Genomic DNA, 17,190 nt, shown 5'->3' on the forward strand with positions numbered 1-17,190 from the left:
TCTTGAGTTCCTTTGAAGATGTTTCTAATTGGTGTGATTGAATTATCAAAGTTAAATTTCAGTAGATGTGCTTCATTTCTTAATAGTAACACCTCATTATTCATATAACCATAAACGTTTTATATTTCTGCAGCAAAATGCAGAAGCAACATGATTAGTCACAATCGTGATTTTTTAAGTAAAATATCTTTCTGTCAATTAATATGTTATTTTGATTAGAAGGTATACCATGAAATATTTTATGTTTATATAAAATGTCAATTGAGGAATTCTTTGTTTTTGCTTTGAGGGTTTAAGGCAAAGGAAAACTTTTCTTTTCATATTTTAACTCTTACTGTAACCCTGTGAACTTTGAGTCAAAAAATGCACTAGAACCAGCAAATGGCATTATGGTTACATCACTGGACTTCCATGTAGTAGATCGCATTTCAAGTCCCAGATCAGGTGGCTTAAAACTCATGCCACGCACGTGTGTGTGTACCACCTAAGATCCTAAGAGGAGAATGGAGGAGAAAGGATTGCAGCATGGCCATCCTCCACAGAAGGTGATTTCCCACTTTCTGTTTCTCTGTCTCTCTCTGTCTCTCTGGTGAACTCAGGTGCCCTATAGCAAAAATCTCTCAAAAAAAAAAAAAAAAAAAACCCTCACACCGGGCCTGTGTGCCCAAAATACCAAGAGTAGGGGAACCAGCAGTTAGCATAATGGCTATGTCGCTGGACTCCCACGTAGTCGACGGCGGTTCGCGTCCCGGAGGCTTAAAACTCACGCCGGGTGCGTGTGCGTGCGTGCCCAAGATCCCCAGAGGAGAATGGAGAAGAAGGGATTGCGGTGTGACCATTCCCCCTGGGGGGTGATTTCTCGCTTTCTGTCTCTATGTCTCTGTCTGTCTGGCAAGCACACGCGCCCTATAGCGAAAATCTCTCCAAAAAATATATATATATATATATCCCAAGAGGAGGATGAAGGAGAAGGGACTGTGGCATGGCTGTCCCCCCCTAAGGGGTGATTTCTCACTTTCTGTCTATCTCTCAGGAAAATGTACACACCCTATCGCAAAAATCTCTCTCAAAAATAAATAAATAAATAAGCAAACAAACAAACTAGATAATTATTGGGTTGTTGGAAAAGTCATGATGCATTTTTGCATAGAAAACTGTGTCATGACTTTTCTGACAACCCAATAGAAAAAGAGCACCTTTGTTATCTGACCATAAGTCTACACTCTTCCTAGTACCTTAGCTTAGAAATAAGGGTAGCACAGCCCCCATCGATTGCTCTCCATATGCCAGGGATTGTGTGTAGATATGAGTCCTTCCATTTACATCTAAGGCTTGGTCTGTGGTAAATCATATGGTCTTTAGAAATTTTGCATGTAGAAAAACATAATGGAGCCTACCTTAAGATCCCCAATTACACCTGCTTGCTAAGCAGCAAAGGCCATTTGGTACACACTTCAAGTATGCAATTCATCATTATTTTTCTGCTGAAATATACACCACACCATAATATTATCCAGTCAAACTGTGTGAAGAGATTATTCATTATTCCTCCACATTCTTAACTCTTTGTACCTCAAAATCGCTCTGTACCTCCCTAGTGAATTATATCCTACCATGGCCAAGTCTGCAATCACGATCCAATTTGCAAACTTGATTTAGTGGCCAAAAAGGTTCATATGCTCATGGATCATCTTCTATATAATGTTAATCGTTCATATGAAAATAGAAAAATTCAGTGATTTTTTTCAGTATTTGTATAGTCCACATAATATAAACAAGGTATTTAGAGATTTGACCTAATCTTGTTAGTTATCTGCATGTTTTGCACTAAATGATATTTAGAAGGGTAGTCTGCTGAAAATTCCATTGTAACCTACCTGCTAAATGGTAACTTTCCCTTTCATACATTAATGAAAACTCTCCAAATCTTAGATTTTAAAATAGTTTACAAAAAGTTTTAAAAACCAAAGCAAAACCAGTTAAAATACTGTGTTCAGTTCAGATTTTAGAGAGCTTGTCTTCTAGCCAGGCTTTGCCACTAACTTGTGTGACATTGGACAAGTTACTACATTGTTCTGCGTCTCTTATCTTCAGCTATTAAATAAGACCATTGAATAACCAGTTAGTGACCTTAATCATGGGGTATCTTGGAGCCTTATAAGAACTCATGCAAAGCCCAAGGTTGGTTCCCAGACCAACCCGAACAACGAAGGTGCTGTTACAGGTATCTGAGATCCTGACTAATTAGGCCAGGATGGGAGGATTGTCACACAGAGAGGCCCCATCAAAAATGCCCATCTTGGGCCAGCAGGCGGCATGGTGGTTAAGGCACTGGACTCCCATGTGGCCGTGGTTCAAGTTTCAGACCTGGCAGCTTGCTTTCTCTCTCTCTCCCTTGCTCTCATTCTCAAGCACATGTGCCTAGTAGCAAATTAAATAATAATAATAATAATTAATAAAATTAAATAAATAATTCTTTTAAAAACTGTCTGTCTCTGTCTCTTTATTTCTCTCTCCCTCTCTCCATCTCTCTCTTTAAAGGAAAAGAAGAAAACAGAACTTCTTGAAAACTGTCTATGTTCTTCCCTCAAAAAAATAAAAATCGATGTATTTATACACACTCATTAAAATATTGCACACAGTTTTGATTCCAGACCTATGGAAGACTATTAGCAGATCCCACTTTAAGAATCCCTGAACTATATCCTTTCTAAGGATCAGTTTTAACTAGACATCTTGCTTCCTATAGCCACATAGAAATACACTCACTATTTAAAATAGGAACTCTTAGAAATTCTTGGGTAGCTTTCCTTTTGTGAGGAAAGCCGTCACGTATGGAAGGTACTCCGTCACTGCACTCTGAATTCAGACACTTGCTCCAAATGAGAGCAGCTCGTTCAGCTCACGGCGTGGTCACCAGCTCTTTCCAAATCACCTGCTCACGCCACACCAAGCACAGCCAGGATTACATAGAGAGTAAGCACAGAGCAGCCTGTGTACTTCCCTTTTTAAATTCACATGAAAGCAACTTTGCAATGGATACATTTCTCAGAGGAGGAGCTAACTTTTTGAACAAGCATCCACTGTTTAGTGAACAGGGGTAATCACATGGACTAGGAGAAAAAAATGAAATATTGAAGTATTTGTTGAAAATAGTATTTACTAGAGTTTAACATATTTAATTATGAAATAAATCCCTATAAATGTATATTTTTCTCTAGGTCACCAATTATTCTATATTTAAAAATGATAAATAATAATCCAAAAATTAAATAATGGTTATTAAAATAATTAAGATCTTTTTAGTCAGATTTTAAAAATTGTTCTCCCAGTGGACCAGCAAATGGTATAATGGCTTCATCGCTGGACTCCCATGAAGTCAACCGTGGTCAGAGTCCTGGACCTGGCAGCTTAAAACACACCGAGCGTGTGTGCATGCATGCCCAGAATCCTGAGAGGAGAATGGAGAAGAGATTGCTGTGTGGACATCCCCCCTGAAGGGTGATTTTTTCACTTTCTGACTTTCTGTCTCTGTCTTTCTGGTGAGCGCACATGCCCTATAGCAAAAATCTCTTAAAAGAAAAAAGAAAACAACAAAAAACTCCCTCTCTCCCTCTCTCCCTCCAGTGAGCACACACACCCTATACCAAAAATCTCACTCTCGAAAAAAAAAAAAATTACAAAATTGTTCTCCCAAAATGAAAAACTAAATATACTCATTTAGAAAAATGTTGCTTTTCTGGTTTAGCTTTTATCGAATATATTTTTTGCTGTGTTCTGAGTGATAAATAGATTGTCCTTAGGACTCCTGGCTCACTCAGAGGCTATAACTTTGTGTTTACAATTCATGAAGAAAAAAGTTTCTCTTGTTTAAGTATGTTAGCAAATAGTAGTTTTTGTAGTACAGGAAAATTATTTTTCATTTACTATTAAAATCAGTGTTGCCTCCAATATCTTTATGTTCTACAGAGAGAAATTGTTTTCAATTAAGAAAATCTCACACTAAGCATATGTCCTAGTACTGACCTCTGAGCTCAGTCACAAAGGGGGACTCTGAGTGCCCTGCTTTATCAGCCTCTTAAAGAAATACATGAGAACTCAAAATACTGCCTCTTCGATTCTTCCAGTGGGAATGATGATGAGATGAGCATTGGCATTCTTGATATATTTGGCTTTGAAAATTTCAAAAAAAATTCCTTCGAGCAGCTGTGCATTAACATTGCAAATGAACAAATTCAGTATTATTTCAATCAACACGTGTTCGCGTGGGAACAGGTAAGTCGAGTACTTTCCATAAAGCTGTATGCATGCGTATGTTTCTGCAGAACTGCACAAATGAAGCCGGATCTGAACTACATGTAAAGCTTTAAACATTTGCAAAGACAAAGATTTTCTTTTCCCTGTGTCCATAGTAAAAACAGAAACAAAAACAAAAACCTTATGAGTTTGGTGTGAGCTGATATGTGGAGTTAAATATCCTCTTTTGAAAGTTAGTATGCTCTTCTCCAAAGATAGCCCTTACAAAGAAATTTCCTTTGAAATTTTAAGCAAGCAGATGTGTCCAAGAGTTCCTCTTTCTATAGACTGCATTGCTAAAATATGTTTGAAATTTCAATATCCATCTAAGATGCATTAAACTTCAGAATTCCGGTAACTAGGCAACAGAACACAAGATAATGGGTTTGATGCAAATGTCGTGAACAGTAATTTTGTCAGGGTACAATGCATAATGTGTGCTTCAGCTTCAAAAATATTCTTCCTTAAAGAAAAATCAGACTTTGACTTGGATGCTTTTAGGAAAACTATAATACTAAGATTATTTAAAATATTTTAAGTCTGAGTTGCAGTTAATGTCACTCAGTACATCATTTGTCTCGTTCAAATAATATTGTATTGTTTTGGGTTTACTGATTAGAATGGACATTAGCATTTAAATTTGAGATGAATTATAGATACATGAGCCTTTTCAAAATATGTAAGCTTACTGAAAAGTTTATTTTGAAATTATGTTTTGAAAATAATGATCACAAAGAAAACATTTAGATCTTTACATTTTTAGGCCAAAGATGGACATAAATTTAAGACTTTTATTGCTATTTGTAAAGTTCTATCTCATGTACACCAAGATTTTATTTCATCAAACATTGACTTCCGGGGCCAAGAACACACGCCCTATAGCAAATTAAACAACAATAATAATAATTTAATTTAAAAAACATTGAGTCTCTCTCTCTCTCCTATCCTTATGTCTCCTCCCACATCTCTCAAGAGTAAATTAATGGGAACCAGCAGTTAGCGTAATGGCTATGTCGCTGGACTCCCACGTAGTCGACCGCGGTTCATGTCCCGGACCCGGTGGCTTAAAACTCACGCCGGGTGCGTGTGCGTGCGTGCCCAAGATCCCGAGAGGAGAATGGAGGAGAAGGGATTGCAGCGTGACCATCCCCCCTGGGGGGTGATTTCTCGCTTTCTGTCTCTATGTCTCTCTCTGTCTGTCTGGCAAGCGCACGCGCCCTACAGTGAAAATCTCTTAAAAAAAAAAATAAAAAGAGTAAATTAAGTGTATTCAACAGTTTGAAGTCCCTGGAGTCACAGAAATGCATGTCCCTTGTCAAACATAGTCTCATGCTGGTGCTGTGTGGTCATTTTTGTCCTTTTGCACTGTGGTATATAATATTTTGATTTGGAACCTGCAAAAGAAAAGAGATCTTGCTCCCTAGAAGTTTAATTTCAAATCAAAGGGAACATACGCCAACCATAGGTTGGTCAGTCCTGGGCATAAATTAGAATTAAATTCCATTGTCTTTCAGGGCTACTGGGCACCCAGAACAGGTGTCTGCTGCCTCAAGGCATTGCTCTAGAATCCTGAAGACTCACTCTTCTTCTGTATATGCCTGTTTATACTTTGGATAAACACCCTTTATTTATCAGAGGAGCACATCTGTCTCTTGAACTAAAGTTTCTTCTGTTTTGTATATTTAGTTTTTTATTTGATTTTTAGATTTTTGCCATAGGGCACATGCACTCACCAGAGAGACAGAGAACAGAGAAAGAGAAAGTGAGGAATCATCCCCTGGGGGGAGGGCCACACTGCAATCCCTTTTTCTCCATTCTCCTTTCGAGATATTGGGCACACATACTGTACCCAGAGTGATTTTTCAAACCTCTGGGTCCGGGAAATGAACCACAGAGTCAGCCATGTGGGATCCAGCTGCCTTGACCTCTATGCCACCTGCGGGCAATAAATAAAGTTTATTTTTATAATGAACTATTAACGTTTGTTTCTGTTTATGATGAGCCTCTACATACATCACAGATATATGTACCAGTGGGTTTACGATTAAGTCAGAATCATTCTGTAAATCGGAAACTATTTACAGCACATAATGGAAGCAGTAGCTGCAATTATGGCTCTGGCTCCTCTCACAAAGCCATGGGTCTGACTTTCATCGCCAGCTGTTCACATCCTAAAGTTTAAAGCTTTTAAGATTTTGAATGTGAGCTCCAACACATAATTTGTAACAATTACAAAGATTAAAAGTCAAACCAATAAATAACACCTACATTTTACATTTTTCTTCCCGTTAAAATAAAAAAGAATCAGTCATCTGATTAAAAAACAAGTGTGGGCTTTTAAAAGTGCACTCCTTATAAATGTCTTCAAATTGTCTTGCTTAAAAGCATGAATTTTTAATTTTATATCTTTTTTCCTTATTAAGCCATCTGTGTACAATGGTGGTAAGATTTGTTGTATTTTAGCTTTCTAAGCAATGATGGCCATTTAATAGGCATTTTTTAAGGATTAAAACAACCAGAGACACTTAAGACACACTTGATATGACAAATACTCAGCCAACTTTTAGGTGATTGAGATCACATTCAAATACCCCTTAAACTTCCCACACGCAGACTATGGGATACCCCCATGATCAGATACACGCAGAGGCCTGTAGACCTGTTGCTCATTCCCTCTGATTCTCACGGGCACCCTCCGAGGTCCCACGTCCCTTGTCCCTTGTGCCTTACTCAGCACCCTCCCTGTACACACATTCTACTTCTCTTTCACTGATGAAGCTGACTAGTGCCTTTAATATAATATGGGGAGTCTTCAATTTCTTTTTTTTTTTTTTCCATAGGGCATGTGCATTCCCCAGAGAGACACAGAGAAGGAAAGTGACAAATCAGCCCCCCGGGAGGGATGGTCACACCACAATCCCTTCTCCTCCATTCTCCTCTTGGGATTCCGAGTACACACACACACACATGCACATGCACCCGGCATGATTTTCAAGCCACCAGGTCTAGAACTGAACTGCAGAGAACCATGTGGGTACCTAGCACCTTAACCATCACACCGCATGCTGGCTGGTACTTCTTTTGATAATTTGATATTTCTAACTTTTTAAATTTGATTAAAATATAATTTTCGGGACCAGCAGTTAGCATAATGGCTATGTTGCTGGACTCCCACGTAGTCGACCGCAGTTCGAGTCCCGGACCCAGTGGCTTAAACTCACGCCAGGCACGTGTGCGTGCGTGCCCAAGATCCCAAGAGGAGAATGGAGGAGAAGGGATTGTGGTGTGGCCATCCCCCCTGGGGGGTGATTTCTCGCTTTCTATCTCCCTGTCTCTCTCTGTCTGGTGAGCGCACGCGCCCTATAGCAAAAACCTCTCCAAAAAAAATATATAATTTCCAATAAAATATACAATTAGAGGCATAGATTCATGTCATTACTATAGTTTTCTACACGTGAGGTTACAGCATATATTGACAAGCTGACATAAAAATTTCTGGTAAAGATTTAGACACGGTAGTAAAGGAGGAATTGTTGGAGGTGAGCAACATCCTGATACACAGAAAAGCTTTCTGAATTCCCAACCCAGTACCTTCTCATTTTGAACCAATACCTGTTAATAAAATATACATTTATCAAATCCTTTATGGTTTGTAAAGAGTTTTTAAGAATAAGTATCGGGGCCAGCAGGTGGCATGGTGGTTAAAGGTGCTGGATTCCCACATGGCCAGCTGCAGTTAGGATCCTGGACCTGGTGGCTTGATTTCTTGCTTTCCCTTTCTCTCTATCTCTGTCTCTCTCTGGTCAAATTAAAGAAATAGTAATAATAAATGGAATTAAATAAATAATTGTTAAAAAAAAGTATAAGTATCTACAACTCCTTCTTCCAAGCTCAATAAAATATATGTAAACTAAAACATGGATATTTTATTAGAAAGTACCCCAAATACAATAACATTAGCTTATTTGTTCTGAATTAATGACCTGTGCCATCTCAAATTAATGATGACCAACATCCTTGTGACTTGCCACTAACACTGACATAAAAACTAAGAGGATCATCAATGTCAGTTTGAATAGAAAAATACAGGAAGAGGGGCAAGCAGCTGGTGTAGTGGTTAGGCATTGGACTTCCACATGGCTGACTACGGTTCAAGTCCCGGCTCAAAATTCACGCTGGGCACATGTGCATGCATACCCAAAATCCCAAGAAGAGAATGGAGGAGAGGGGATTGCAGCATGACCGCCTCCCTGGGAAGTGATTTCTCACTTTTTCTGACACTCTATCTCTCTTTATCCCTCAGGCAAGTGCACTCACCCTATAGCAAAAATCTCTAAGAAAATATAAAATACAGGAGGAAATAGATTTCAAATCATAAATTTCATTCTACATTGAGAGTTCAAACTCTAACCTATGTATTACCACCATTTTGTTCTTTGCTGTTATTTTTAAATGCTTAGTTATTTCATTAAGGTGTCATTAGTGTAAATACTATGTATATATAGAAAGAGAGAGAATGAAAACAATGTGGTAACATGGTAGCAGTTCAAGAATTTAGGTAAATTCTTTGTAGTAGCCTAGAAATCTTAGTACGTTTGAAATGATTTCCAACTAAAAACCTGCAGAAGTTATTTTTTCATTATAATAAACATACTCCATTCATTTCAAGTACTGGTAACACCCTTATATCCTAGATTTTCAACTTTTAAAAATCCTTCTCTTAAACCAGGAAGGATTTTCATCATAGGTTACAATGAGTACCTTCTTTTTAATAGTCTCTGTCCACTACGGGCAGTGTTCTCATTAGGAGGGACACTCGTTTGAGCACGGTGCATAGGAACGCTTTTACTAAAAGACAGACCTCAGGAAATACATGTATTTATGTGGCTTCTTTTTTCTTGAAAACATTCTACCCACAGTTATAACCATATTTATTCATTAAGTTTCACACCACATTCAGGCAGTTTGGCATTTTCAAGTGTTATAACTGGAAGAAACCTAAATAGATTTTCTATTTTTCACATATAAACATGACCCCCCATAATTTGCCCGAGGTTACAGGCTCATGAAAGGAAACCAGGTCTTCTGACACCTCCCATGGTTTTTGGTTTATTTGTTTGTTTCATGAACTAAAAGAAAAAAAAAATAGCAAAGTTCAAAAGAACCAAGGATTTAATAAAGCACTCTCCATGCAGAAGAAAAGCATGCTCCTCTCCATTTAAAAAGGAATGGAAAAAGAGAGGCAGGAAAAGGAAAAGAAAGAAGGATAAATCTGTCTTTTCACCTGAAAAGCCACAGAGAGTCAGCACAGGCAGGAGAGAAGGGAACTGGAGCTAAGGAGTAGTGGTGAGGCTGGCAGCCGGGACAGCTGGAGGGAGGGGGACAGGAGCCCTCCTACCAGGAAGGACTTAGAACTAGAAGATGGACCCACTGAAAAGGAGTGCTCAGCCAAAAGCAGAGAAAGCCGGGGTATGATGTCAGGGTTTGGGAGAATGGCAGAAAGCCTTTGTTAGGCTGTAGAGAACAAGGATCCAGCAGGTAGTATAGTGGTAAAGGTGCTGGATTCCAACATGGCTTATCTTGGTTTAAGTCCTGGACCTGGTGTCTTGCTTTCTTATTTTCCCTTTCTCTCAGTCTCTCTGGTCAAATTTTAAAATAATAAAAAATAAAATGGAATTTTTTTTTATAAAAAAGAACATGGATTCTATCCAAGTAGGTGCTAGGAAACAAAAAGAAATTAAGTACAGGTTGATTGGTCTCATGTGTGCTAATGTAGGTGAAACTATAGAAAGTAACATTATTGGGACCAGCAGATGGTGTAGTGGTTATGTCACTGGACTCCCACATGGCCGATCATGATTCAAGTCCCAGACCTGGGGCTTGAAATTCACGCCAGGCATATGTGCGTGTGTGCCCAAGATCCCTGGAGGAAATTGGAGAAAGGATTGTGGTGCGGCCAACCCCACCTGGAGGGTGATTTCTCACTTTCCCTCTCACTGTCACTGCCTCTCTCTCTCTCCAGGAGAATACATGCCCTAAGGCAAAAGCCTCTTTTAAAAAAAGAAAATAATGTTTTTGTTGATTCTTAAAGCTTTAGATAGTACAAGAAGAGGCAATAAATTTTTGTTTTTGTGTGCTAAAATTGTAAAATAAAACTGTAGATCTATCTCAAAAAATACAAATTATTCTAGACATTTTTTTAAAAATTATTTCTTTATTTAATTTTATTTGTTATTATCATTTATTTTTAAATTTTGCCAAAGAGACAGAGAGAGAGCAAGAGAAAAGAAAAATGAGGCAGTAAGCCACCAGGTCCAGGACTCAAACCGCAGACAGCTGTGTGGGAGTCCGGCATCTTAACCATCATGCCACCTGCTAGCCCTTATTATAGACCATTTTAAAAACCTCAAGTGAGCAAACAGAATTCACCATTATTCTAGTTTCCCTTCCCAAACAAGGCTACTTCTTTTAGGTCTTCTGGTTGTACTCTCTATTATCAGAAATTTGCTTTCCAACAGTGCACTGGAATTCTCTATTAAAAGTCTAATTGTAAGGAACAATGGAAGAGAACTGTAGCTTATACTTCAAGAATCTTCTGATAATATCATGCTATGATAATAATAATATTATTATGGCGAGTAAAAGAAAACATTGCAGGCATACAAAATGTATGCCCCAAACCTGCAAATGTTTCTCCAGAATGGCATGGCTTGGATTTTTGAAAGGTGAGGAAAGTCTCTACTTAAAGGCCACACAGAGACCACATGAGAGCAATGGAAGTGTGGTAAAGGCCACACAGAGACCACATGAGAGCAAAGGAACTGCAGGAGCTCACGGGGTCTGGGCCTCAGCTCATGCACGAGTGGGGCAAAACCACAGCTGATGCTGTGACTTCTGCCAAGTAAGTCCACTGAGATCAACTCAAGAAGACGACTTCTCCAGTAAAGTGGCTGAAAGCCAGCCCTACCAATGAATTCCCCCCGGGGGATTGGCCACACTGCAATCCCTTCTCCTCCGTCCTCCTCTTACGACATGGCATGATTTCTTATTTTACCTCTCTCTGTGACTCTCTGTCTCTGGCAAGCATTACAGTCAATATGCATTTGTAGAATGTTTTTATTATTCTACAAATGCATATCAGGAACCTATAACATCTTCACACTATTAGATCAACTAAGCTGTCCTAAGATAAAACACAAAATCAGAAAAGCATGATGCACGAAGACATACCTCAGAGCACTATGTAAAACAGGTAAGAGGACCAGCCGATGGCGTAGTGGTTAAGGCAACTGAGTACTACAGTATTAATACATGGCCAGCTTCACCATTTGAGTCCCAGACCCTGTGGCTTGAGAAATACCCTGGGCATGTGTGTTTGCCTTCAGTCCCTAAAAGGAGAGAAAAATGGAGAAGAGATTATGGCATGACCATGCCCATGGAGGGTTCTTTCTTGCTTTCTCTCTCTCTCTGGTTTTCTCTGGTGATCACATGTGTGTACCCTCTGGCAAATTAAAAATAAATCAATAAATAAAAGAAAAGAAAGAAAGGAGTAATCTAGGCTAGCCCATGGTGCAGCAGTTAAGCCCTCTGTGTAGAGAGCCAGATCCACATGACTGATCCCACTTCAAATCTCAGTCCTGGCAGCTTGAAAAACATGCTGGGAGGGACCAGCAAAAGACGTGGCTGGACTCTCACTTGGCTGACTGTGGTGTGAGTCCCAGACCTGGTGACTTGCTTTCACGCTTTCTCTGTCTCTCTCTGGTGAGCTCATGTGCCCTACAGGAAATTTTTAAAATAATAGTAATAAATAAAATTAAATAAATAATTCTAAAAAGAAAGAAAGAAAGAAAGGAAAAAAATATGTGGGGCATGTGTGCAAAATCCTGTTGGAATGAGGAAGTGGAAGAAAAAGGATTGCAGTGTGACCAGGCCCCATGGGGTGGGTGCTCTCTCTGTCTCTCTCTCTTTCACAAGTGTACACACCCTCTGGTTATTAAAAATATAAAAAAGAAGAAGATGGAGGAGGAGAAGAAATCTAAATAAGAGAATGGAATAGAAAAGCGTAGGACACATGGGCCGGCCAGGTGGTGTGTGGTTGAGGCGGCTGGATCCCACATAGACAACTGCACAGCTGAGTCCTGGACCCAGCAGCTTGGAAAACATGCCAGATGCATGTGCACGTGTGCCCAAAATCCCAAGAGGAGAATGGAAGAGAAGGGAATACGACTACATGGCCTTCCCCCCGGGGAGCTGATTTCTCACTTTCGCTGTCTCTCTCTCTCATCTCTATCTCTGATGAGAACACACACTATTATATAGCAAATACTTAAAAGAAATAAAAGGGGAAAAGTATAGGATGCAGTATGTAGCCATTCAAATAATATTTATGAAAATACATTCATTCATGAGTACATTTTACTATCTTAATGTTGTTTTCTTTTGTCAAAGGAAATAAAGTTAAAAGTGAATAAATAGTATGATTTCTATTTTATTAAAAAAAGCATTTTTAAAAAGACAAAAGATTCTAATACATATTAATAGACATTAACTATAAAAGATATATTATCATTGAATTTTAAGGGCTCAATAATTTTTCCATATTTTAAACTTTCTAAGAAGCACCTATTACATTTATAATCATAAATTAAGAATTATATGCATGCACACGCACACTCGCACACATACAACTTCTTTTCATCCCAAGCTTCCTCTATGTGGAAAATTGCTTCTCAGAATAACTTTTGCAAGAGAAGTCCAAAAAGCTCCGTGTATTTTTTTTGCTAGGGCTGCGAACCACCACAGATTTCAAGAAAATCTGCTTAGCCAACAGAAATTAATTTCTCACACTTCTGGCAACTGGAAATCTGAGATCAAAGTGGTAGTAGGTTTGGTTTCTCCTGAGGCCTCTCCTGGCCTATGAGCAGACACCTCACTGCGTCCTCACGTGGCCTTTGCTCTGTGCTTCAATCCCTGGCATCTCTTCCTCTCCTTGTAAGGACATCAGTCACATTGATTAGGGCTCTACTCTTTTGACCTCAGGTCACTTTAATTACCTTTTTGAAGTCTCCGTCTCCAAATACAGCCACATTGGGGGTTAGGGATTCAACACAGGAATTCTCAGTCGTTATTTTTTTTTTTTTAGTTTGCGTATTTATTTTTTATATATTCAACCACTGTATATCCTTACAGCTTATAAAATTAATTTTTCCAGCATGAATACACTGCATATTAGTCTAGTTAAAGGTATTATCGTACACATTATCATCAACAGCTAAGTTTCCATTTTTGTAATCCCTTACATGTTTGGCTTCTTTTTTCCCTTGATTCCCTTCCTCTCACTCAGTCGTTAACTTAACATGCCCAAATCTCCCTGGATACAGAGATGGATACCACCAAGTCCCTACCTGCATGGTGTTTTCATTTTAATGGAAGAGAGGGCGAATAATCAATAAGAAAAATGCTAGGAATACCATGGGAAATTTTAAAGCAGGCTTAAGTGTACAATGAGCAGTTACAGAAGAGAGGTTGTTGAATCGGTCTGGGAGGCAGAGGTTTGAGGACTTAAGACCTAACAGGTAAAAGCTCATTTTTCTTTTTTCTTTCTTTTATTTTTGAGAGGTTTTTGCTATAGAGTGTGTGCGCTTGCCAGACAGACAGAGAGAGACAGAGAGACAGGAAGTGAGACATCACCCCCCAGAGGGGGATGGCCACACCACAATCCCTTCTCCTCCATTCTTCTCTTGGGATCTTGGGCACGCATACACATGCACCCGGCGTGAGTTTTAAGCCACTGGGCCCAGGACTGGAACCGCGGTCAACTACATGTGAGTCCAGCAACATAGCCATTATGCTAACTGCTGGTCCTGAAAGTTCTGTGCTAATCTGTGCTGTTATCTGTGCTCAAATTTGCACTTACCTTACACGTCATGTGAAAATGTTCAGCCTTTCTTGGCCTCTGGGGACCATCCTTCCATACAAATGTGTAAGTCTGGGGGTTCACTCTAGTAATTTTGACTCTTTCCTGAGATGACACTTTCACCCTAAATATTTAAGACTTTGTTTAAGCCATAGCTATGAAGGAGTGCTGTTTAAATTTTTTTAAGAGAGATTTTTGCTTTAGGGCTCATGAGCTCACCAGAGAGACAGAGACAAAAAGCAAGAAATCGCACCCCCCACCCCCCAAAGAGGGGAGCGGGATATGGCCATGCCACAATCTCATCTCCTCCATTCTCCTCCCAAGACTTCGGGCATGCACCCACATGCATCTGGCACGAGTTTTAAGCCACCAGCCGACTATGTGGGAGTCCAGCAATGTAAACATTACGCCATCTGCTGGATCACTGAAGGAGCACTTTCTATGGGCTTTCTTGTCACTGTATCCTTTCAAAAGTCACACTCAGAATTCAGTGAAAAATCAGAAAGAACTTGATCCAGATATGGGCTTTGCTAACCTCCAAGTCTTTTGACTTCTCTTGCCTCATTGGTATGTATTCACAATGAAAGAAAAAAAATCAATGTATGCTAAACACTTAAACTTTTTTGTTTACTAAAAGTTTTTGCTATAGGCAAGAGTTCGCCAGAGAAACAGAGAATGCAAGTGAGAAATCACCCCCTGGGAAAGGATGGCCATGCCACAATCCCTTCCCTTCCATTCTCTCTCAAGATTTTGGGCAAGCACACACACATCCCTGTGTGATTTTCAAGCATCCAGGTCCCGTACTCAAACCACGATCAACCATGTGGGAGTCCAGCGTCATGACCACCATGCCAACTGCTGGCCCCTGAATACTTAAACCTTAATGCAGTCTATAACTCTGTCCATCTTCTGCTTTAAATGTATTTTTAGAGAAGTCTCTGAAGAGATATGAGTTTGTTTCTACACATATGCTTAAAAAGGCAAAAGCAAGCATTTTTAGATCATAAATATAATAAAATACTTTATATATTGTTTAGGCATGATTATTTTACTATAAATGCTTCCATTTCTTGAGTGTTAACATTTTTCCCTCTGTTAGTTTGCCCAGAGTCCATAAGCCCATGTATTTCAAGCCCACTGATTTTCAGGTTACCCATCCCCACTCTCTACGACGCGCCGCAAAAGTGCTTGGTGGATTTTGACACAGGCAAATGGAAATGAAAGATGCTTTAATTTAGATGTCAACCTCCTGTGCTTTTTGTTTAAAACATAGAAAAGGTTTTCTTGAACTTCACATTTGTGACTGATGTGCTGTTATATGCTGTCAGCATAATGTGTCTGAGTGAAATAATGCCAAATTTTAAGTGAAGTTTTCTGTCCGTATCACGACCTGTTACAGAACGAATACCTAAATGAAGATGTCGATGCTAGAGTTATTGAATACGAAGACAACCGGCCCCTCTTAGATATGTTTCTGCAGAAGCCAATGGGTTTACTCTCCCTGCTGGATGAAGAAAGTAGATTTCCCAAGGCCACCGACCAGACTCTTGTGGGTGAGTTAAAACCCACTATGACTGCATGATTTTATGAATACAGTGATGTATTAGGTTGTCAGAAAAGTCATGATTCATTTCACATATAAAAAAATGCATCATGACTTTTCCAACTACCCAGTAATTCTAATAGTTTTCAAATTGTTTTAAATTCTAGGGAAAAAAATAGCTGTCACAAAAAGCCTGCATATCTAAATTTATTTTTCCACTTTACTTTTGCTAGAGGCTAAGTTGTACCTAATTAATAGTCTATATATTTCGTGACTCTCACCAGAGACAGAAGAAGAGAGAACGAATCCCCTGTGGGGAATGGTCACACTGCAGTCCCTCCTATTCCATCTCTCCCTCTTCTGGGGATTTTGGGTACACACACACACACACAAGCCCAGCATATGTCTCGAGCCACTGAGTCTGGGACTCAAACTATAGTTGACCACGTGGGATCCACCTGCCACAGAGCTGGGCCCTGTATACCTGACTTTAAAGAAAAGGTTCTAGGGCCAGCAGATGGTGTAGAATTATGTTGCTGGACTCCCACATGGCCAACTGCAGTTCATGTCTGGACCTGGTGGTTTGAAATTCACTCCAGGTGCATGTGCATGCATGTCCAAGATCCTGGGAGGAGAATGGAGGAGAAAGGATTACAGTGTGGCCATCTCCAGTGAGGGGTGATTTCTCATTGTCTTTGTCTTGCTCTCTCAAGTGCATGTGCCCTAAGGCAAAAACCTCAAAAGGAAGGAAGGAAAGAAGGAAGGAAGGAAGGAAGGAAGGAAGGAAGGAAGGAAGGAAGGAAGGAAGGAAGGAAGGAAAGAAAAGGTTTAAAAGCTAATATCTGGACCAGTAAATGTTTATAAGAGAGTCAAATATTTATTGATGAATTATTAGGATAGTAGACTTTTCCTTATTTTATGGGAAAGTCCCAATCATAGAATAGAATTTTTGCTTAGAAAAGAAATTATAGGGGACTAGCAGGTGGTGTGGTGGTTAAGGCACTGGGCACTCCCACATGACTGACCACAGTTCAAGTCCCACAGCTGGTGACTTGCTCTCTCTCTCTCTCTCTCTCTCTCTCTTTCTCTCTCTCTCTCCATCTCTCTCTGGTCAAATTAAAATAAATGAATAAATAAATAAATAAAATTTTTTAAAAATTCTTTAAAAATAAAAAGAAAAGAAATTATAAATTATCCATCCCAAAATTAGAAATTAGTGAACAGGGCAGAAAAGTACTTCTAGAATTTAAAAAGTTATAGCTAACAGAGAGGAAACAAATTAATATGTGATGTTTTAGTCATTTATTTAAGAGAGGCAATGGGACCAGCAGTTAGCATAATGGCTATGTTGCTGGACTCCCATGTAGTCGACCACGGTTCGAGACCTGGACCCGGCGGCTTAAACTCACACCAGGCCTGTGGGCATGCGTGGCCA

General features: G+C 39.4%; 1 protein-coding gene across 1 annotated transcript in view; it reads left to right on the top strand.

Annotated features, from left to right (window-relative positions):
* MYO3A (myosin IIIA) overlaps positions 1 to 17,190 on the top strand; it is a 286,656-nt gene that overhangs the window by 191,016 nt on the left and 78,450 nt on the right. Inside the window, exons 18-19 of the mRNA XM_006139727.2 lie at positions 4,128 to 4,275; positions 15,612 to 15,765. Of these exons, the coding sequence (XP_006139789.1) occupies positions 4,128 to 4,275; positions 15,612 to 15,765 (302 nt within the window). The remainder of the gene's footprint in view (positions 1 to 4,127; positions 4,276 to 15,611; positions 15,766 to 17,190) is intronic.

The sequence above is a fragment of the Tupaia chinensis genome, unplaced genomic scaffold, assembly GCF_000334495.1.
Source record: "Tupaia chinensis unplaced genomic scaffold, TupChi_1.0 Scaffold000001_1, whole genome shotgun sequence".
NCBI classification, from domain to species: Eukaryota; Metazoa; Chordata; class Mammalia; order Scandentia; family Tupaiidae; genus Tupaia; species Tupaia belangeri.